This window comes from Neodiprion virginianus, chromosome 6 (genome assembly GCF_021901495.1).
Source record: "Neodiprion virginianus isolate iyNeoVirg1 chromosome 6, iyNeoVirg1.1, whole genome shotgun sequence".
In the NCBI taxonomy this organism is placed as follows: domain Eukaryota; kingdom Metazoa; phylum Arthropoda; class Insecta; order Hymenoptera; family Diprionidae; genus Neodiprion; species Neodiprion virginianus.
Window position 1 is genome coordinate 6,619,634 of NC_060882.1, and position 22,045 is coordinate 6,641,678.

Genomic DNA, 22,045 nt, shown 5'->3' on the forward strand with positions numbered 1-22,045 from the left:
CAGGCTCAGAATGTCTGGTAGCGGTTTTAGCATTGTGTCTAAATCTTTTAATAGCACGAAGACATTTTAATTTTGTTTTTTTTTTCTCATTTTTTACCAACGTGCTAAATATGTTATTTGTATAGCTAAAATTAGCACTGCCGTCGACTGATCAACTTCGCACGAGCGTGGAAGTTTTATATCAAAGAACAGATACAAGTCTCAGATCGATCTCAGTATTCAATCTCTTGATTTGCACTTCCCTTCGATAATATCACTGCAGACAGCATAAAATATCTATAAGTACAATTATATATAGATAATAGATATGTATGTATATAATTATACATGGATATTGTACAATAGCAGGGGAAACGTACAAGACATTATGAAATTGAACATAGTCTTTGTATCAGTAAATTTGCTAATAGTAAACTATATTTCAAGTATCTATTAGATATTCAGAATGGACCATTTTTCATACACAAATAATACTTCAACTTCGACACAGGCTTGTTGGTAAAATGAATGACTGAAGATAATAGTAATGATAAGAATAATAAACGATAAAAGAAATGATGAGTCATGAGGACCTAATGTGAATGTTCCATTTCTAAATAATGTTGATAAAAATTTAACAAACGCAATCAGTGTACAGATTCTACTCAGAAGTAATAATAACTATTGTTGTACAGAAATGTAGTTATTGGATTCTTCTAAAAATGGAGAAACGTGCGCTTGTGCGAAATAAAAGAATTCATAAAAGTATCATTTTATACTTATACATATAACGTTACGTACAGGCATCATCTGAATATCATCAAGGCAGCCAGGTCAAATTCATGATCATCATGAACAGATAATATTATGTTCCATTTGGTACGCACATGCCTTTGGCATTCAATTAGCTATACTTACTTACCCGATGATAAGCAAGCAAACTATAAAAAATTATATAAGATCCAGCCTATTCCTCTTCCGAACTCCTGGGTAAAGTACTAGAAATAATATATTATACAATACCTTTAACTAATAAGCCACCCACTTTTAAATGCGTGCAGATAATAAATTAGCGCGCTTGGTTGATACAAGTTGTAAAACTAATCACGATACTGCGTGCTAATCTGTTCAATTTAGACTTTCATCAACAGAGCAGTCGTAATGAGATAAGCGCTTGGGTGAACTAATTTATTACGTTTGTACAATGGCATTGTGACGTGGCGTGACTGGACACGATCAGCTATGGAGGTAGGCATTCGTTAATATGACATGGAGAGAGTCAGGCCTGCGGTGAGTTGACCAAAGGATAAGGTAAGTTGACGGAATGATGAGGAGTAGGTAGCGACAACAAGTGTCCGCGCTCCATTTCATTAACCTCCTGCTGTTCCATTCCTTCTATAGCGACGTTCGATCTTGCCAGACTATTCCGCTGCCTGCACATGTATGGCGTTTCTCCGGGTGATGGCGTTTCACGACCCTAAGTAATTGTCATTTTATCGACAAAAATAATGCAGTAAATGAACAAAAGCAATTTATTAAGGAATGTTAATGACGAGCCAATATTATTCGTATAGGACACAAAGTTAATTTTAGAATTTAAGTAACGAATATTGTACCTAAACATGTATTAGATTCCGAATTGATACCATCAAGGCACCGCCCGAGACATTTGGACTTTGGAGGATTGTGACATCGGTTTGCATTTCTCTTCAAGTAGTACTGTAGGGATTGAGGATAAGGGACATCAAGGATGTTAATTATTTGACGGAATGAAAGACTGACCTGTTTTGACGGTCCACAGCAGGTAGCTTGGTTGCATGGCTTGTCGGTCTTTGGGCAATCAAGGACGCAATCTTCGGTCGGGGTTTCTTGTACTGCGCTATTGTCATGGTACTGCAATGATAAATATAAAGGAGAACTTCAATGTTTGTGCCGAAAACTTATCATTTAGTTTTTACATTAAGTCCAAGTAATCACGGTTGACTTTACCGATACTGTGATGGTAGTTACGTTTTTGTCTGATATTTAATAACAATTTTTGATCAAGGTTAATATTATTTAGGAGTAGATGGGTTTTGGGGGAAGGAGAGAGTGCCTTATTTCCACCCTGTCCGCGTCTCTGCTCCTGTTCCACGTGAGGACTGGTGAAACTGGGTCTATCGCTTGATGTTTGCGCCCAAAATGTCGAGATGAAAAACATACCAAACGGCGAACGTAGTCAACCCCTAAGTGCGGGGTGGGGGGAAAGGGACTGAAGGGTGGAAGTAGGGCAGGCCCTTCTTTCCCCGGAACCTATTTACTTCCAAACAAAACTTACCATACAATAATACTCTATAATCAGCGGATCAGAATAAAAATTATGAGAAGAAACTTACATCTATAAATTCCGGCTGTATTGTAGTTGAGTGAATTCCTTCGTTATGGAAAAACTCTTTAACTTGTTCAGCAATCTTCATATATTCGGAGAGATTACGGCAACGGATATGGGCAGAGGCTATAATTCGTTCTCCAGCCAGTTGCCATACATGAAATTCATGTACCGCCAACACACCGTCAACATTGTCCAGTAAGCGCTGCTGAATTGCGTCAACCTGTAGAAAATCATGAACGTAAGATAAGTGTTGGAATATGAGCATAAATAATATTGTAAAGTAAGAATATATTTTGTATAACGTCATGTCTAGTGTGTATGGCTCGAAGAAAAAAAAGGCGTTAGGTCGTTCTTCTAGAGGCTTATCTTTGTTTACGAAGAATAGGATATACAAACGGCTAAAAACTACCAGATAAAATATAAATACTCTACTTGAACCTTTGTCATTAAATACCACACCTGAAACCCAATTTCCAATATTAAGTCTCAATAATGTATCAAAGATGTTTGGCGAGGAGAGTATTCGACTGTAACTTCTTTTTTATACAATACGAAAAAAAAGTATAGAAGCAAGACTAAATCCTCGTCGCTTTACCTGTATATGCGTAGGGACTGTTTGCAGTAAGATTAAAGCTGATTCCCGTAATAACGGCCAGACGGATTTCAATATGAGTATCACCAACAGTAGCGACAACGCAGGATCTATATAACGTCTGTGAAGAGAAAGTATTAAATAAATTATCCAATTTATCAAAGAGCTTTGATACCTAGCAATATATTGCAAATAGAAAAACTGTATGAAAATATTTATTCTCAGCTCCTTTCCTTGGTATATAATAGAAAACTATGTGTCAAAATATTCTGCACAATGAACGTTCTTATTCATTCTTTCTATTATTTCGCATTGACTACAACAAATATAATGATTTCTCATCAATCTTACTTAAAAGACCAGTTTGTGAGCCATACAACCAGCGCAGAAACAATAACAATAACGGATCCCAGTGCATCAGACAAAACGTGGAGGAATACACCTCGCATATTCATTTGGCCAGCATCGTGACTATGACCATGTGCTCGCTTTACTGGTGGAGTAGGAGGTCTGCACTGTCCTTCATTTTCGTTATCATCGGTGCCAACAAGAGTGCTGAGCCGATTGTGACTTCGAGAAATTCCATGTGCATGCCCATGAGAACTTCCATGCTCTGAAATTAGGCAAATATTTTATTCAGATCGGGAACAGTGATATTTCCATTACCTCTTGAAGGTGCGTGATTCTTTCTAGCAGTCAAATTTATCATCAAACTAAGAATTAAACACCATCTTTGCAACATAATCCATTTTTCTCAATATTGCTATACCTGCATATTGAAATTAATTTTTTTTAAATCTAGTAAACTTATTCTATTTGATGACTAGTATCTATTTATTATTTATGCATGTGTATCAATGAGTCTCGTATTTAATGAGAGTCATTTATCATTGATACAGCAGGATTTAAAATTCATTTAGGCAACTAGGCTGTAGGAGAGTTTTCAGTCAGACAGGCAAAAATAACTATGAACCCTCGTTGATACGTTTCTTCGAGTAAATAAGATCCATGAAAAATTATTAAACAAATATATTTCAATTTTAGTCAAGGAAATTACCAAGATCTGAAAATTTTCGTAAACTTAAAAATGTGTCACGATATTTTTGTTCTGCATTCTCAATAATGAGAAGAATTTTCTTTAGATTAGCTGACCTACATCACTCGTCGATGCAGAGTCGGTAGTTACTTCGTATTTAATGGAGTCAACTCCGATATCTTCAGGAGGATGACAAGTTACCTCTTTGCTTCTTCGACCTACACAACGGATTAAATTATGAAATGACCGAACAAATGATTGTTAGTTCGTATTTATATCACCTAAAAATCAAACATCTTATTCAAATACATAAAACCTGAGAACAGTCGTAAAACAGTAACCATATGCACTTCTTCGTCTGACTGAAACCTTCCCTTTTTCGTCTACACTGTACGATTCGGTTACTACTAGCCTTGTATTTAATCACAGAGCTGCTTACGTGTATAATTAAGAAATATGGGTTGCGTTCAGTGAAGTTTTGAACTTTCACACATTTATCTCTTTCTTTACAAAAAAAAGTCGAACGTAAATCATATAAATTAGAGTTTTAAAATTAAAAAAAATTTTAAACCCCCACCTACGAATAAACATTTTGGGTTGACAGGTATTAAAAATATATCACGAATAAAATTTCTTCTCACTCACCATGGAATAAGCACAGTCCTACCACATTAACTAGCAGTCCCGTTACACCAACCACGACAAGAAGTTCAGGCTCGTGGATTTCTTCAGGTTCTATGAAGCGTCCAAATGCTTCAACAGTAATACTGAAGCATAGTGCAACCAGAAACACTGCATTTACCAAAGCACCGAGTACCTCAGCCCTGGCCCAGCCGAAAGTATTTTTCGACCATTTCTTTGGTGACATCTGTGAAAGCAATAAAATAAATCATTTCCAAGTGATTCAGATATGAATATGATTGTAATTACAGTAAAATTTCGTAACTCCAAATTCGAAGCTTGATCAGCTAAGGTCAAGTTATCCAGATATTCTATTTCCACTATTCAGTAGATTGGTCATTACTTTTCATATCATTAATTATATGAGGTTCAAGCTAGTAACAATTAATGTAACGACATATTGAGGAAAAAATCTGTAATTTGTAACATCAGAATATACATATATCAAGAAGTTGCATCATCAAAATATGAGTATATTCATGCTGTATTTGGGCCAGCCACAAATTTTATAGAAAAAAATTTCACATTTCCAAATTTTCCAGGACCTAGGACCCAGTTTTTGCTGATATTTTCCCAGTTCTGGAAAGTTACTAAAACCTAAATCGTTCAGCTTATTAACTCAATATTTGGTTCAAATTCAAATCAAATTGAAAAACAATATAATGTACAAAAAATTCAATTTAAGCCAATTCTTTTTCTCAACGTAAAAAAATGATTTCTAATTGCCATGGTATAAAACTAATGTTTTCAGTTTCTTTCATGACCGAAGAAAAATTCCCTGACAATTCCCAGTTTTCGATGACTCCTTTTAAATTCCCTGATGTCTTCAGGTTTTTCAGGTTTTCCAGTTGCGTGGCCACCCTATGTTACTGTTTAATGAATTTAGAATAATTGTAAAATTTTAAAATAACGAGTTATTCTAAAAAAAAGTCATCGCTGTCATGTTGCTATCATCAACTTCATTTAATTTATGTTTAGTTCCGCTAACTACCAGTCAATCGCTCCGGTTTCAATGAGAACAAAAATAAAACAATGCACTCATAGTTATTATTGGCTATCAATTGTATGCGGAGCGTCTTGATCGCAACCTTACTGTAAGTATGCAGCAATTGATCGGAGTACCCAATTGATTATAATAACAAAGCATTGTTTGAAATAAATGTTTTATCACAAATTTATACAGCTCAACAGTTGACTGTGTATTGTAGAAATGTCGGTAGCAGCTTGCAAGCACATATTTCGCATGTGAATATTTATATTCAAGTATAAATAGAACAGAAATGCGAAGTGCCACGTTCAATTTGTGCCGACATCAGCGAGTAATTTGAGTTCAACAGTCAGATTTCATGAATTTTTCAGCAATAATCAGTAGCTGGTTTTCTTACCTTCACCGAGAGGAATGCCACTACTAGAGCAAGCCCATCCGACAGCATGTGAAAACTATCAGCTATTAAAGCCATCGAGTTGGTGAAATAGCCAAAACCTATTTCTACCAAAAAGAAGATAAAAGTGAGCCACAGCATTGTTAGCAGTCGACATTTTTTCCCAGTATAACGGCCCATTGTTGTTATTAAATGCTGGAAAAAAGTATGAAACCAGTATTATTTATCAATTTCAGATATCTTAATTTCAGGATAAGTATGGTTTAACACTATTTATTTAAATAGCAGCTAACTTTGGACAAGGTTGAAGTTTGTAACTTTAATTTAACAATATATTTTTCAAAAAGCACATTACTTTTCAACTTTAGTCTTGTCTGAAGTTTAGTACACTGTGATAAAGTATTAACACACTTAGAATTTGCACATTCTACGCTTTCAAAGTTATTCTGAGGCAGAAAAATTCTGATTTTCCTTTCAGTGTTCATTGCGTCAAGGTCACTAACCTCAACCTTGTGACTTTCGTTAGATTTGAATACATGAATACACAGCTTGTAGGGAATCCTCGTATTTAAATAAATATCAACTGCTGGGCTTTACCAGCATATTTGATTTATGATCAATTGAGTACTGACACAATGAGACCATGTAAGTTTTAATCAGTGCTCTAAATAATCAAGCTCATATCTTCATTAAAAATTTTATCAAGACCTACGTACTTGTGACAATTGCACATAACCGACTAACACCTTAATACAAACTGGGGTTTCTACCAACTGGTGAAAGCTAAGAAACATAATGACTGTACATAGTTATACAGGGTCATTTTTTCGTTGCTGAAAATAAGTGTGACTAACGCAACCGTTCCAGCTAGGACCTGCAGAAGCAGCTCTCTCTCACTGAAGGGTCCCAATCAGCAACGAAAAAATGACCCTGTGCATTACATGTATGTTGGAAAGTATCAAAGGCTGGTTCTTTGTTCCGTTCGTTATATTATTTTTAGTGATAATCCAGGACTTCTATAAATATTTCAGCCGACCACAGTCATGTGATGTTGGAATGGAAATAAGAGATCAAAGATTCGAACTCTGGATCAAGAAATATAAAAAATGCTAAGCTTCTCAAGCTCAAATATTCAAATCTCATGTGTTATATATTTTCCAGAGATTTCTGCGCCGTATTATGTACAACATTTCTGCTGAGATGTGGATTACAGCAAAATCAACATACAGATGAAGTTTGTTAATACAGTAGGAGCTACTTCAATTTTTTCTGACCTCAAAATTATTATCTGCATTTGAGAATTGTAACCCAGTATCTTCAGAAGTAATACAGATCTGAGAAGATTAGTGAATTAGCGATATTGTGATATGCCGTCGAATATACATTAGGAATCTGTACCAGAAGCTTTGATCGATCGAGCTTGATCAAAAGTTCAGCTAATCACCAATACCAAGTTCTTATGGTAAGATTATGGTAATTAAGTAAATATAGTTCAGCACATAATTTAACATCAAGCTAACTTACCAAGATTCATTCACCACATAAGAACTTGTTATCAAAACTCAGTATGAGTGACAAATTGGGTTTTCAATCAAGCTTGATCGATCAAAACATTGGAAGCAGTTGGATATATATTTAATTCAATTATTTGATGCTTTCATATACAGATGATATCAATTCGATTTAATTTAGAATATACCTGATCAAATAATCATCAAACATTGTTGTACATATAATTTTAGATGACGATTAGCAGAATGGACAAAGGTCAACGTCTGCTATTGTTAAATACATGTGATGTTTGATTACACATCCAGTTATCACAATGGCACATATTCAAACAATTAAATTAGTGATTAGAGGTGATGGGTAAGACTAACGAGCGCGTGGAATTGGTGACGTAGAAATGTAGGTCATGACATAGACGATTATCAGACTGTAATCAGCACCTACTTACAGATTATGTGCTCGTGCAATCTTAGATACTAATAGATAGCTGAGAAATACACAGAATCTAATTTAAAATCGAACTTAGCCTTTTGACGCGGTTAATTAAATAAGTTGATTTTAATTGCTGTATAAAAGTTGGCATGCAATCTAAACTAGGTAATGATTTTTTTATCAACAACTTACAGGCACAGATGGAGACAATCATCATAAAGAAAAGAAGGAATGATTCATAGGAGTGAAGGGGTACGTATGAATCACTACATGAGACGCAAAATAGTGGCACATGCCGGATTTATTTTTATGTTATTAGTTTGGAAAACGTTAGTGGAAATCCAAATGAAAATACTACTCATTTTCAACTGACGATATGAAATAATAATGTTGTAACGACAGATATTTTGTTGCACACTCACCTTGAAGAATTATTTGTAATTTGTAAAATTATTTCAACTATAAGGTACTAGTATAAAATGACGGAGTTGAAAAACTTTGCCCACAAAATGTAGTATACAAACATGATATATTCACGGGACTCATCTATTGGTTAAAGTACAAAATACTTTTTTTTAGTAAAAAACACATTAAACTCTATGAAGAGCAATTTAAAACACTACATTCAATCCATTGTTGGACACCCAACGAGGATAGAAAATAAACCGCAATACATCAATGGTAACTCACAGCCAACTGAATTCCGAAACTCGGTGAGAAAATTCAGTGCCGCTTATGTGTTCACAAAGTATTCGTGAAATTCGCAGCGTCAAGCTCATGACACGCATGCATACATCACAAATTTTCTATTTACTGTTCTACCGTCCTGTCGATAAATTCAACACAAGCTTGAACCTTGTTGATATAAGAATAAAACTAATAGCGTTGCGTAATTTATTCATCGGGCGAATATAATTAAACAACTATTGACGCTAACTGTATTTGAGACTGATCTCCTTTATAAGCTGCGTATGATGCGAGCTGTAATTTCTTCTTCTCGTTTTTGTCGACTTCAAAATTTTGATATCCACGTGACTTACCAATCTGTCGAGACCTGTACCTGGTCCACCGATGTAGATGTTAAGTGTTGTGCTTAAGTTTTATCTTGCATTTTTTTTCTTTTGAACGTGTATAAACAAGCCAAGGCCAATATTTAAACTTGTTAAATATTCAAGACGATAATGTTACTCATACTCACGAATAATGTTGAATAAATTTTCATTTAAGATATTGGGTACGATAGGTACTTTATTACAATACGGGTGCGTAACTCACTGTGCGTTAGAATACGTCGGTGATTTTGTCGTGGTAAGTTGTTTTTGTAACTACTGTTATCTGCAAATGCGTCCATTATATCATTATAATCTGACACTACTAATGTTACTTTGAGGTTAGAGTTTATCCGTTGAACCTCTGCCGACATCTAGAATTACCGCACGCAATAACGATTGGTCCTAAATGAAGTATCGTCGCTCAAGTCCTACTCTGCCGACCGCGCAAAACAGATGTCACCAGTCTTCGTCTAAATAGATTTTTGCCGCGATAATTCGTATCATTCTAAACTACAAGAAGTTGTCGTTGTCTTCGACTTTTCGATGTTTTGCAATTTGGAATCGAATCATAAACAAGCTGTGGTAAAACATCAGATGGGAATAATGTGTTCTTTATATAAATATCGACAGCCTATGAAGTGATAGTCCTGGGTCACCATGTATATAATAACTTTCTCATTATCTATTTCTTGACTTTTAACTCGATGATACGTGCAAATTATCTTGCCTTCCTATTGTGGTTCACTTCTTTTCCCCTATATTTTATTTTCTCATTTTACTAATTTGTTTTTCTTTCTAAGTAATTGTTGTCTCGTATTTCAGTGTACAGGGCCTTCCATGGAGCCAACAATTTACAGTAACGATGTACTACTAACGGAGCACGTATCACCGCGACTACAACGTATACACAGAGGAGATATAGTTATCGCAAAATGCCCATCAAACCCATGTCAACACATTTGCAAACGGGTGACTGGTGTCCCGGGAGACAAAATACATGATGGCTTTTCAACTTACATCGTGAGTTCTGTGTTGTTGACATGCCAATGCTCACACAACACGTTAAAAAACGTACACGCGAGCGGCAAAATGTTAAAAAGTTGGACGTATTAAAGAAATTTTAAAGAATATGACGAACCTGGGCAGTTACTGCGCTTTGAATAATTTTGTATTTTTTGAGAACAGAAATCCGAGCGCGTATCGTAATAATGAAGAGCGTCGACGACGCGTGGCTCGTATTATACGTGTTTGTTGTTTACTGTTTTCAGGTACCTATTGGTCATGTTTGGCTCGAAGGTGATAATAGCAACAATTCATCGGATTCTCGTATGTACGGCCCCGTTCCACAGGCCTTGTTACGAGGTCGTGCAATGTGCAAAGTTTGGCCACCCAGCAATATTACCGTGTTCACGACGAATTACGCCCACCACAAGTGAAACATGTACCTAACTAATACAAGCAAATAGTGCAGTGTATTCGTTACCTAGATTACTTGTATTCATTTCATATTTTTCGGCACCGAAGATTACTGGCCATTATATAATGCATATATTCCACGGTAGAAGTAATTGTGCATAAGATGTATGCAATTTAGAAGTAAAAATATGTTTCTTAAATCTTTTTTATCTATCCGTCCCTAATCTTCTACATTTTCTTACAGAAAAATAAACAGATAACCGTTTTGTTAGACTTAAATACTTATAAGGAGTATCTAGAGCAAAAATTAGCTGATAGTTGGTTCAGCTTGTCTCAATCTGGCGTTATTTACTTATGTGATTCACCAACGAAATCACGTTAATTTTACTAACATTCGAAGTTACTGAATTTGATCGTTTTATGATTTAGAATGATCTGCACTGCTCGTAATTTCGTGTATTCTGAATTATCTGGAATCTCAATTGGTTCTGCGTTTAATTTAGTTCCTTTTTCTCTGGTGTCTAAAAATGATTCAACGTTACAGCAGTCTGGTTTGAAATAATCTTCAATAGCGGAATGAGTTTCTGGAAAAGACTCCTGATTGACCGGTGGCTACATCAGTGCAAGACGATTGGGCTTGAAGGGGCCAGCTACGTGTGGGTTGAAGTTAAAGAAATAAACTTAACAATGAAGACAATACATACTACATAGCATTACACGAATGTAAGTTCGGTTGTGAAATAACTAATGGTATGTTGGTGCCAGAGGTGCCAGACCACTGCACTCTGAGGTGGTAGATATGGTAATTGCACGTCGATAAGCTGCGGTACAGAGAGAGTACCGCAGTAATTATCGGCTGGTACGAAACTTCCGAAAATAAGAATCTTCAGTCAACTTACAATGTATCCAAATCTCCCATTTCTTATGTACATATTTCTAATGAGTACTTCTAAATTACAGATAATGATTTCAATTGAAATAATTGATGTGAGAATATCACATTGCGTTAACTGAAGATCATAATCTTCAGTCAATGCATATTGCAATGATGATTAATTTGTGAACATTTGAAATAATAACACAGTACTGATACGAAATAAATATACATTAGTCAGTAGAACAGTGAGTCTAACACATCGGATGCGAGATAAGAAAGCAGATTAATGTTGCTTATCTCGAAACGGCATTTTTCTTTAAAAATAACAGAGCCAAATACGATGACAGCTTAAATATATACGCGGTAGGTCAAGATTCAGAGACAACCCACTCTTCAATATCGCGGCCAAACAAATTCCATTTATCGCAAAGACAGTAAACAGTGTGGATAATTACTTTCAAAAAATTTAATGTTAAGACATGGGTGCATGTAAATCAGTGTTGAGGATCCATTAAAATGAAGGTCGCAGCGTGTTGCGGAATTATAAAAAGACGACACCGAGAATACGTCTCGGAGTCGGATTCCAATTTATTTCAAACTCCGACCAAAGAACGTAACAAATAAAACAACGATCTACCTACAGTGTGGTAATACTCTACTGTTTATTCACTTTATCTGATAATATGAAGCGAAACCAGGATATTTTGTGACTTTATCCTCGGTTGGAAAAGTGGCCAACGTCTTTTGGTCACGCATCAAACGACAACGAATGGGCTTTCGAGAATTTTGGTCTAACAATTTGATTGGCTACTGAATGGCTTTAAGGAATAACTCACTCACGGCAAAAGGTTCACCCATGAAAGAGGCGGCGAATTATCCTTACTTGGGCGCATCACAATTTCCGAAACGTGTACTAATATTAAATACATTTTTAATATTCTTTTATATTTTTTGTTGACGTCGATGGCTCTAAAGTAGCTTTGGGCTGAGCTATATTTCTTCATACAATAAATTCATTCAATGTCAAGGACATGTGTCAAGGATAAAACGAGGCACCGCACAAACGAAGAGCGCTTCTTATAACCCTAGTGAAAATTTGACCATTTTAATCATTTGGGTGCGTGAAGGAAGTGAGACGCACAAGGAAGTGTAGTTTAGATTCGGTGTTACTTCGTGTATCGGCAAAACTTGCACTTCAAATTTGTTTGTTAAATGAGTGAATTTCATGCTATGGAATACGCAAAATGTTGCTTTAGTTAACGCCATTGAAAACCTAACCGAACATTATCAAAAGGTAACCCCAACAAAGATTCACTAAAATTTTCCTCCCGCTCGTGCTGTACAGAAACATCAAAACACGTACCCGTTTCGCTTTCGTTTACTACAAGTTTCGTATAGAGTGAATTGTTGTATAATCACGCTAAACATTGAGTTGTCAATTATGTAAACATTTCTTGTCATCATGCGGGAATAAAATTTTCTCGCCTTTCTAGACTTGCAAGTAATTTTAACTCGTTTATTGTACCTTGCTTTGTCGGCTACGGAATTTCACCTTTACTGACGAAAATAACAATTTTGTGATATCGAGGCGACACCTTATCTCTATGCAAATATTACAAAACACGACTCATTGGAACGTATGTCTTTATGATAAAATTATTCTCAAGTACTATATATTGTCCGATAGTTATTCACTCTTTGGCTTGTAGGGATAGAACTTAGCTGCTATATATAATATACTACACGCTCACTGACGGTTCAAACCTATAATTAAACTAGTGTCAGTTGTTCTTACCTAAATTTGAAATTGAATTTATTTTCCTCGCGAATGTTGTAACTCTATAAATAGCCAAAAATTACCTAATTTTAGGCATAATGCTGAGCAGCAGAATGAAGCACATCCTGCACTGCATCCTTTTGGCATTGGTCGTGGTTGTGTTCGGTCTTGTGTCGGGTGGACTACGGTGGAATTCTGATAACCAAGTAAAATTGGACCCATGGAACGACTATGGACTCGTGGGGGCATTCGTTCTATATTTTCTTCGTATACTGACGTTCCTTTCTTTTCCTCAAGTGCTTTTCAACTTTGTTGGATTAACAATGTACAATGCATTCCCTGATAAAGTTGTTCTTAAAGGCTCACCCTTGCTAGCGCCTTTTATTTGTATAAGAGTAGTTACAAGAGGAGACTACCCTCATTTAGTGAAAACGAACGTAAATCGAAACATGAACAAGTGTACAGAAGCTGGGCTTGAAAATTTTCAAATAGAAGTTGTTAGCGACAAGCCAATTGGTCTTGCACCGCATCGGAGAGTTAGAGAGCTTGTCATTCCAGCCAATTATCGAACTTCAACCGGTGCACTTTTTAAAGCTCGGGCATTGCAATATTGCCTTGAAAATTCCGTCAATGAATTGGCAGATCATGACTGGATCGTACATTTGGATGAAGAAACTTTGCTCACAGAAAACTCAGTTCGCGGTATACTTAATTTTGTACTTGATGGAAAGCATCAGTTTGGTCAAGGACTAATTACATATGCTAATGAAGATGTGGTCAACTGGATTACTACCCTTGCCGATAGCTTTAGAGTCGCTGATGATATGGGGAAGCTTAGACTTCAATTCTCCATGTTTCATAAACCACTGTTTAGTATGAAAGGCTCCTACGTTGTTACTCAGGTGAGAGATATTTTATTATTTATCAATTACGATAGATTCAAGAGACCTTTTACTTGTGAATATTTGAACAATTTTTACATTCTCATAAAAATCATGGTACTGAAATTTAAGATTTCATTGTAACATTCTATGAGAGTTTGAAATTCAATTGAGCTTGTGAAAAATAAAATTCTTCAAGAAGCAATACTATACTCTGACGTTGATAAGTCTCAGTTTAAACAGTGATTGAACAAAAAAAAATTATATGAAAATATGCTGGTCAAGATTTTATTTAAAAAAATATGCAGTTTTTATCATATCCATTTTGAAAGAAGAGTACATACCTCATAAATATGTTCTTGAAAAGTGAGCTTTGAACTTAGAATTTGTGTATCCGTACTTTCCTGGGTACCAGATATATTTGCCTTTTGATTTACTTCAATATCCATGAAGCAATGTTATAATAGAACAGGTAGCGTGTTTACTCAATGTACACTTTGAGGTGTTCCCCCTGTTTGACATAGATAACTACATTGACTGATGGAAAGTAATATTTTCCTATCATATCTCTGACTTGTATTAGTGACTAAATACCGATAAGCTGATATCAATTCAGATCGTTGAATTATATATCAGATTGCTGTATGCTTGAATGATCGGCGTTCTTTGTCAGAGTCTCTACTGATTGTTAATCTACAACAGTTAATGTTTGCTGAAACAGATACAAGTCTGTCTAATTAGTCTCAATACTTGTGAAAATTTGTATGATTTTTGATACATGTTTCATTGCAGGTGGGTGCAGAAAAGCAAGTTTCATTTGACAATGGTTTAGATGGGTCGGTAGCTGAGGACTGTTTTTTTGCAATGAAGGCGTTCAGTCAAGGGTACACGTTTAATTTTGTGGAGGGTGAAATGTGGGAAAAATCACCATTTTCCTTACTGGACTTTTTGCAGCAGAGAAAAAGATGGCTGCAGGGTATACTGTTGGTCGTTCATTCGAAAGTAATTCCCATTAAAAAGAAGATACTGTTAGCAATATCTTGTTATTCATGGGTGACATTGCCTCTTTCTACTTCAAACGTAATATTAGCTGGTTTGTGTCCAATTACTTGTCCTCCAGTAATTGACTTTCTTTGTGGTTTTATCGGTGCAGTGAATATCTACATGTACGTATTTGGTGTCATCAAATCATTTTCTTTGTACCGTTTCGGTATATTACGATTTATGCTATGCATATGTGGAGCCTTGTCAACAATACCTTTCAACATTTTAATTGAAAATGTAGCAGTCATTTGGGGTTTATTTGGTAAAAAACACAAGTTTTACGTTGTAAACAAGGAGTATAAGCCACCAATAACGGTCTAATTAGTAATAATTAGATAGTATTCAATTATTTTCTAGTTTATAACTAATATTAACAATTGAATCTCATTATGTAATAGTACACCATCATAATAATTTGTTCATTCATTGCTGAGTATACATCATTTTTACATATAGATTTATTGGCTTGCTGTTGCATGGCTTAACTCCATGTAACAAGCAGCTATTGCTGCCAGTTTAGTTTCTTTGCTTGGAAAGTTGAAAGCTTCTGACAATGAAATATTGCAAGTACTTATAGCTTTTTGATCACCCATTTTTTTTTTCAAGAACTTGTGATTTACATTTGATTATAATGGTAGCCAATAAAATTCAAAATTGTTCAAAGTATTTTAGATAAACATTGAAAGCATTAAGTGTAATCAGATATAAATCAGAGTCTGTGTTAGATGAGATTCTTCGGAAGCAATTAAGATATGATATAATTGAAAACAATATATGAATCGAACTCTATCACGATTAGTTTGTAAATGTTTAGAATTTGAATTTCAGTCATCAATGTTACCTGAAAGTTGTAGTTTTTTATAAGTCCCTGGCTTAGGCATTAATCTCTCACAATCAACTGTCAAATATTTATTCCTTACTGGGAAAAAATTGAAACTAATAAGAATAACGTAAGAACATGGTTATTCGTTACGGTAATTCTGTAAAATACGCGAGTTAGTATCTGACAATCAGCTAATGCCTGGTGAAAACAATTTTCATTCCGTCAAAAAATATCGACATCTGATTATTATTGTAATACATGTTATTATCCTACTATTGATATGTAGATATTACACCTGATTCGTAATAGTAGAATAATTAATTTGCTAAACTATCGATCTGATCTTGGCAATATCTATTTCTAGGGTAATAGTGACGAGTAGACTCAATTAGAATTATTTTAAAGACCTAATACTGCACAATACGATATATCATGGTGTCTAGTCAAATGGTGTACAGTAAGAAAAGAAATTATAAGCTTTGCGAAGTACATCAATATGCCAGAAAATAATTTGAATGATTATGCGGAGAATATGAATGCTACTTTTGTATAATATCTACACAGATCTGTACATATGGAAGTTTGAACTTAAGTCCATCTGTATGTTTGCAACAATTCTAACATGTGGTAAGGTATTGAAACGAACGTCTCTTATCCTTCACTACCAATGATTTATGCATACTGGGTTAAAATATTAATAGTTCGCAAAAAGCATGTAAATGAACACATCATTCTGTTGCATTGTCTCTAGATTAATCTGATGCATTTACATTGTCATCACTCACATGTTAGTATCTATTGTTTCCTCACATCTCAACTCATATCTATGAAACTTGTAATGTTAATGCAAGAAACTTTGCATCCCCAATGTCATTTGTACCATTGCCAATAACACAAACGCTACCTACGTCGCGCTTAGTATTATATTTTTAAATGTTGCTTAGGTGAAAAATGACATGTTCTACAGTTCTGTTAAATTACTTTCTGTCGTCGTGAAAATTGGTTTGAATATAAAATATACTGTGTTGGATTTGAGGTGTGGTCCATTAAGTAAGTTGAAAAGAGAACGTGCTTCAGAAAATTCTAAATACCACTCGATAAAATTATCAGTTAATTTTCAGTTTTTATCTCATTTCGAATAAGTTAAGATTCCTTTGCATTAGAATTTCCCTGGTACCGCAATTGGTGCTTAGACATGACCGTACATTACAGGTACATATGTATAATATAACCTGAAGCTGTGAATAGGCAATCTGTAATTTTTTTTTTTTTTTTTGACATGTGAAAATGTCTAGTATTGTATTTGCTCGAAAATGATGATAGGTATAGAATTGGTATTATTTAGAACGTCATAATTTTGTATTTATATGTAGTGTGAAAATTGACGGCCCATGGAGCAAGTATTTTTGTCTTTTGCTCCGTGGCATAATTCTCACAATCAGATACTTATACATTATGAACAGTATTTTCTAACCCTGACGAAACTATATTAGTTATAACGTTGTAAATATCAGCAATAATTTTATTTGTAATTTGTCAACAAACAGGTTAATTTAAATTTTACATTTTTAAATACCGGCTTCGTAAGTTTTTGTTTGTGATGTAATTTTCGTATTATTTTCGATTAATGTGTACTACCGTAATAATCTAATTTATTTGTTGTAACAGAATTCTTAAGTTCACATTTTTTAATTTTAGCTTGGTTGTGACCACGAAATACCTAATATACATCTTTACAAGTTGCCCATTATTGAAAGATTTTCAAGTTCATGCTCAAGAAAAGATGAGATACCTGCATTATGAATTTTTCAAAGCTTTATTGCGGTACCTACTTGCTGACTTAATATGATAATATTTTAAATAGTGGCTTTGCATATTTTCACGTGTACGTTGTATTCATTCTGAGCACAAGTCAACAATGAAACTTGCGATTAATTGTTAATTGAAAAAATTGAGTTATCACAGTCATAGGTCACAATACTACAGTACTGATAGGAAATTATTCGAATTTATCGTTCAGAATAATTAAACGATAAATAAATTCACATGTATAGAATTATGTATTCTATTAACGCGTATGGTGTACTACTAATTTATCTCTAAGTGAAATTTTTCGTAGGATCTCGATTCCACCAAAACCCTAGTACGACGATATTACATGTTCCAAAATCGATGTACCTAATATATTAAATGATACAAGAATAATTTGTATTATTTTTATTCCCGCCTACTTTACTTTATTAAAAAATTTGGAATTACGATCATGTTTATTATGACTACTTCTGTATTATTTGAAATGTAATACAAACTGGATGAGTGTACTATAAAAACCATGTATTGAGCCATGAGTTGTAAGTCCAATCTCCAGGTATATATTATATATGTTACATCTAAATAATCAAATAATATATTTGCTTTTTTATTTGTTTGATCAATTAGACTGTGCTTTTGCATATCTTACAATGAATTTAAAATGCACTATAACGTGTTAATTATAATATATTTAAACATAATATATTATTTATGGTTTGCAAAAATTAGAAATACTAAGATTTCTAGTGAAACAAATTCAATGAAATAATATTTGCCACATGCTGCTACTGGGTATTTGCATGACATATTTTTATGTGTATTAAATTTTTTCATTTTTCAGTTAAACAGAAATTATATATCAGATTGGACAATACAACCGCATTAGTACTATTAAGGTAAATCACCGAAATTTAATTCCTTGACTTCATTATTTTGTGTTTCGCCGCCTTAGCCTATATGCGGTATGTAGTAAAGTAGAGTATATTGAACCAACGGTTAAATTGGACTGTTCTATAGGAAGTACATTTCTTGCCATATACTTTCCTGTAGAACGATCCAACTTAACTGGTGGTTTAATAATATCCTACTTTATTATATATAACGATTAAAAATACGTCATCAGGCAAAAACGAAATTATTCGTAGTTCTTACAATCGGGTGATTATTTGATGTTCAGCAATAAGTTAGCTTTACTATAAAAAATTGATCACCAGAATATGTTCTTATGATATTACGCGATATGGAAAGTAAATAAAATAATTCTGATACAACCGAATATTTCGAGCACGTTACGAATGCGTTTTACATCATTTGGATGGTCCTACATCAACTGTGTAGATACTGTTGAACATGTGAATAGCATGTTCGATTAGTATCCTTGTTTGGTTTTTGTGTTAAAAACTTTCCCATCTTCTTACAATCAAACTTGTCAATCATTGATTGACTTAAAAATACACAAGTAAAGTGAAGAAACATTTTGTCAGTACAGATAACTTATGGGGTTGATATAGAGGTGAGATAGACGTTATCTTTATCTTCATCAGACAGTTGCATTTTCTCAACCAATTTGTCTGGCTGCAGAGGATCGTCCTCGTCCCCATCATGGTCTTCATTCTTGCATCCATCTTCATCTTGATCATGATCTCCATCATTATCTTTGTTCTTCGGTGATATGCGAGCCATATTTCCTTGGTGCTCATCCACATTTATGAAAACCTTGACAAGACGTGCAGCATCAATGTCCTGTCGGCAGATATTTTATTATCAGAATTTTTTCAGTTTAATGCAAAATTGTGTGACGTGTTTATGGTAGTAATGAATCAGCTTACCCGAATATTAGTTGGCAGACATCGGGCTAACATTAAATCTTGTTTCAAGTTCTTTCTAAGACGTGCTTCTTTAGGACTGTAATAATAGCCAGGATATTTTCGTTTATGATCTTCGTCTGCTTTCTTTGCTGATGCAAAGTAAGCATTTTTGGCATGAAAATCCAATCCTTTCCACATCACACCTAGTCTTACTGATATTTCTTTGTTGCTTTCATCTGAGGAAAATTTTTTTTTCACCATTACCTATACAAGACCTTGCTTATGATAGCAAGATACTGTGCTCTGGTTCTAATAAGCGAACTTTTGATAGTGGTTCTAACTTAAAAATAAATGAAGAAACATTTTTGCTTACTAGGGTACTTGAATGCCATCTTTCGTCTCCATTCATTAGCAAAAATCATAAAAGCGTTAGGTGGGCGAGGAATTTTGTCAGGTACTCGAGCCTTATCTCGTATTATAACAGCCTTCTGACCTGCTGGTTTCCCTTTGCCTTTTATCCTCAATGTTTTCACCTGAAATTTTGACGAATTATACAGCACTCCAAGTAAGATCAGTTAGTGAATTCGAGTTGTGTATAATAACAGTCTATCTTACCTCACTAGAGGATGGAGAATGAGATTCATCCTCATCAGAAACATCCTTTATATCGGGCGGTTCAACTTTGATCTGAAAAAAGTATACTAACATCACATTCAAACACAGAGTAAAGCAGCCGTTACGTTTTCCTGTACAATTTAGAAATTTTCATCTACGAACCTACCATTGGTACCACTGGATCAGTTTCATTTCCTACTGATTGGGGATTCAAACAAACTGCTCCATTACTAGTGAATACTGTTTCCTTAGCCAGCTCATTCTGGAAATTAGAATTCAATCAACAAGGGACAAATAAATGATTTATAACTGATGATATTCAGGGCTAGGAACCAAAAGAGCATAAAATACAATTATTCAACATTCGATGAGTTTACTGTCGTGAAGGCGTATGCAATAAAAATCTAGAAAAGCAGATGTAATCTGCAAATCGGAAAAACAGTGGGTTGCGTCTTTTAGGTCTTTAGCCCTCGATATTTACATATAAATTTTAAAACTACAAACATACAATAGTATGTGACATCTTGCGCCGTTTCCGAACACGAGGTGGCTCAGTTGGTGGAAGTTTATTTTTTTCTGTACTCTTCGTAGCTTTACGTGAGTTATCCAGTACTTGAGGTGCAACTTTTTTCCTGGTATTATTCTCTTGTGGTGGCACTGAATTTTTCTTCACATTCTGTGATTGTATTTCACCTTTCTCATATTTATTTCGAACATTGCTAAGACCTTTGATTTGAAGTGTTTCAGCCGCAGCAAGTAAGTCATCTAATTCGGTTTCTTGTACACGGATTTCACCATGATACATAAATTTAATGATCATTTGAAGATCTTCACACTTGATACCATTCAAAATTACCACAGGATGTTTTGCAGTATGGTGTTTGAAGAGTTCCTGAAAAGATATCGTATTTTATATTAATTATTGAATATTTCCCGTTCTGGTAATAAATGAGCCCCAACTCTGTGCTTCACATAGAAATTACCTGAAAATATGGACTGCACGCAGACAATATCATTCTATGTGCTTTTACGAATCGCCCTTGACAAGATAGAGTTACATCAACCAATTGTTCTGACGATAAATGTTCCATGAATACCTGAAAGAAAATCATATTACCAATTATTTAAGTTCAAAGTGTTTATAAACATGCTATCATTGTATATCATATTAAAGATTGTGTAAGTAATATTTTCTTGAAGCAATTATAGTGAAGCTTGGGTGATATTACTATAATTTGTATGTATTCAATTGTTTACCTGCAAAATATTGTTCGTATGGTTATTCCATCGTAGGTTGAATTGTTGATTACCCTCCATCTTTTCACCTGAAAAAACATTTATTTATGAATTTTTTTTACACATTGATATTTATGGCCTCAATATTTCGAAACTTTTCATTCTTGTCTCGTGTGATAGAACCGAAATATTTCCATATTTACACTAGAATACTATAGAAAATCAAAAGAACGAAATTGGTTCTAGTTCATGTTACTGATTCTGAACATTTGTAATGAATAATAAAGATAAACAAGATGTAAGATTGAATTAAGAGAAATTGCTATAAGCTGGCGCCATTATTTATAGAACAATGACGACAATAATTAAAGATTTTATGCCACTATGCCAGAAAACTGGTACAGCATACTTACGGAAAGTTATCACTTGAAAGAAAATTATATGCACCGGCAGAATCAATTCATTTAATGTTCAAAGTCCAAGTGTCAAAATTGTTTCCTAAATTATCTTGAATTAGTTCAGATTCGCAAAAGATCGCTGGTTACCTTTTGTAACAATCGCCGATAACTGCGCCCTCTGATCTTGACAGCTGTTCATCACCAACAGCGCTCCTTGCGGCTCTTTGCCAACCATGTTTGCGGCTCTTCGAAACACAACAATAACATAACCTGATTCGGTATTTTCTTTAAATTTTTATCCGAATGTTATTGATTTGCACCATC

At 34.5% G+C, this 22,045-nt stretch overlaps 4 protein-coding genes across 16 annotated transcripts; 2 read left to right on the plus strand and 2 right to left on the minus strand.

Moving 5' to 3' along the window:
- Positions 1 to 15: 15 nt before the first annotated feature.
- On the minus strand, positions 16 to 9,396 carry LOC124307569 (zinc transporter 1). Of its 4 annotated transcripts, none has more exons than XM_046769389.1 (8): positions 9,258 to 9,396; positions 6,045 to 6,236; positions 4,624 to 4,846; positions 3,294 to 3,555; positions 2,946 to 3,063; positions 2,355 to 2,570; positions 1,762 to 1,872; positions 16 to 1,456 (listed from the first exon to the last, which is right to left on the minus strand). In XM_046769389.1, exons 2-8 carry the CDS (start codon positions 6,219 to 6,221, stop codon positions 1,259 to 1,261), a joined length of 1,305 nt encoding a protein of 434 aa, XP_046625345.1. In that variant the 5' UTR covers positions 6,222 to 6,236; positions 9,258 to 9,396; the 3' UTR covers positions 16 to 1,258. The 4 variants fall into 4 exon arrangements, with proteins under 4 accessions (XP_046625345.1, XP_046625344.1, XP_046625343.1 ...); XM_046769388.1 differs by lacking the exon at positions 9,258 to 9,396 and adding an exon at positions 9,023 to 9,154; XM_046769387.1 differs by lacking the exon at positions 9,258 to 9,396 and adding an exon at positions 8,405 to 8,662.
- On the plus strand, positions 8,132 to 10,650 carry LOC124307577 (mitochondrial inner membrane protease subunit 1). Of its 2 annotated transcripts, none has more exons than XM_046769401.1 (3): positions 8,132 to 8,234; positions 9,857 to 10,054; positions 10,303 to 10,650. In XM_046769401.1, exons 1-3 carry the CDS (start codon positions 8,214 to 8,216, stop codon positions 10,468 to 10,470), a joined length of 387 nt encoding a protein of 128 aa, XP_046625357.1. In that variant the 5' UTR covers positions 8,132 to 8,213; the 3' UTR covers positions 10,471 to 10,650. The 2 variants fall into 2 exon arrangements, with proteins under 2 accessions (XP_046625357.1, XP_046625356.1); XM_046769400.1 differs by lacking the exon at positions 8,132 to 8,234 and adding an exon at positions 9,152 to 9,290.
- Positions 10,651 to 11,741: 1,091 nt separating this feature from the next.
- On the plus strand, positions 11,742 to 18,057 carry LOC124307568 (beta-1,4-mannosyltransferase egh). Of its 5 annotated transcripts, none has more exons than XM_046769386.1 (3): positions 11,742 to 11,974; positions 13,198 to 14,006; positions 14,778 to 18,057. In XM_046769386.1, the coding sequence occupies exons 2-3, from the start codon at positions 13,203 to 13,205 to the stop codon at positions 15,348 to 15,350; spliced, it is 1,377 nt and encodes a 458-aa protein (XP_046625342.1). In that variant the 5' UTR covers positions 11,742 to 11,974; positions 13,198 to 13,202; the 3' UTR covers positions 15,351 to 18,057. The 5 variants fall into 5 exon arrangements, with proteins under 5 accessions (XP_046625342.1, XP_046625338.1, XP_046625339.1 ...); XM_046769382.1 differs by lacking the exon at positions 11,742 to 11,974 and adding an exon at positions 11,999 to 12,621; XM_046769383.1 differs by lacking the exon at positions 11,742 to 11,974 and adding an exon at positions 11,999 to 12,415.
- Positions 17,016 to 21,990, minus strand: LOC124307567 (zinc finger and BTB domain-containing protein 24-like). 5 transcript variants are annotated; one of them, XM_046769380.1, is made up of 9 exons: positions 21,869 to 21,990; positions 21,345 to 21,412; positions 21,071 to 21,184; positions 20,596 to 20,979; positions 20,254 to 20,349; positions 20,088 to 20,159; positions 19,846 to 20,005; positions 19,494 to 19,708; positions 17,016 to 19,407 (listed from the first exon to the last, which is right to left on the minus strand). In XM_046769380.1, exons 1-9 carry the CDS (start codon positions 21,954 to 21,956, stop codon positions 19,159 to 19,161), a joined length of 1,446 nt encoding a protein of 481 aa, XP_046625336.1. In that variant the 5' UTR covers positions 21,957 to 21,990; the 3' UTR covers positions 17,016 to 19,158. The 5 variants fall into 5 exon arrangements, with proteins under 5 accessions (XP_046625336.1, XP_046625334.1, XP_046625333.1 ...); XM_046769378.1 differs by having other exon boundaries at positions 19,846 to 20,011; XM_046769377.1 differs by having other exon boundaries at positions 20,088 to 20,173; positions 20,250 to 20,349.
- Positions 21,991 to 22,045: the final 55 nt, after the last annotated feature.

Coding starts and splice junctions, on each gene's coding strand:
- LOC124307569 (XM_046769389.1), bottom strand. CDS start 6,221: ATGGGCCGTTATACTGGGAAAAAATGTCGACTGCTAACAATGCTGTGG. Junction 4,847..6,044: donor TGGCATTCCTCTCGGTGAAG/GTAAGAAAACCA, acceptor TTGCTTTCACAG/ATGTCACCAAAGAAATGGTC. Junction 2,571..2,945: donor CAGTCCCTACGCATATACAG/GTAAAGCGACGA, acceptor GATTTTCTACAG/GTTGACGCAATTCAGCAGCG.
- LOC124307568 (XM_046769386.1), top strand. CDS start 13,203: ATGCTGAGCAGCAGAATGAAGCACATCCTGCACTGCATCCTTTTGGCA. Junction 14,007..14,777: donor GCTCCTACGTTGTTACTCAG/GTGAGAGATATT, acceptor GTTTCATTGCAG/GTGGGTGCAGAAAAGCAAGT.
- LOC124307567 (XM_046769376.1), bottom strand. CDS start 21,956: ATGGTTGGCAAAGAGCCGCAAGGAGCGCTGTTGGTGATGAACAGCTGT. Junction 20,980..21,070: donor CGTGCAGTCCATATTTTCAG/GTAATTTCTATG, acceptor ATATCTTTTCAG/GAACTCTTCAAACACCATAC. Junction 20,350..20,595: donor GCAAGATGTCACATACTATT/GTATGTTTGTAG, acceptor TCTAATTTCCAG/AATGAGCTGGCTAAGGAAAC.
- LOC124307577 (XM_046769400.1), top strand. CDS start 9,186: ATGTTGAATAAATTTTCATTTAAGATATTGGGTACGATAGGTACTTTA. Junction 9,291..9,856: donor ACGTCGGTGATTTTGTCGTG/GTAAGTTGTTTT, acceptor CTCGTATTTCAG/TGTACAGGGCCTTCCATGGA. Junction 10,055..10,302: donor ATGGCTTTTCAACTTACATC/GTGAGTTCTGTG, acceptor TACTGTTTTCAG/GTACCTATTGGTCATGTTTG.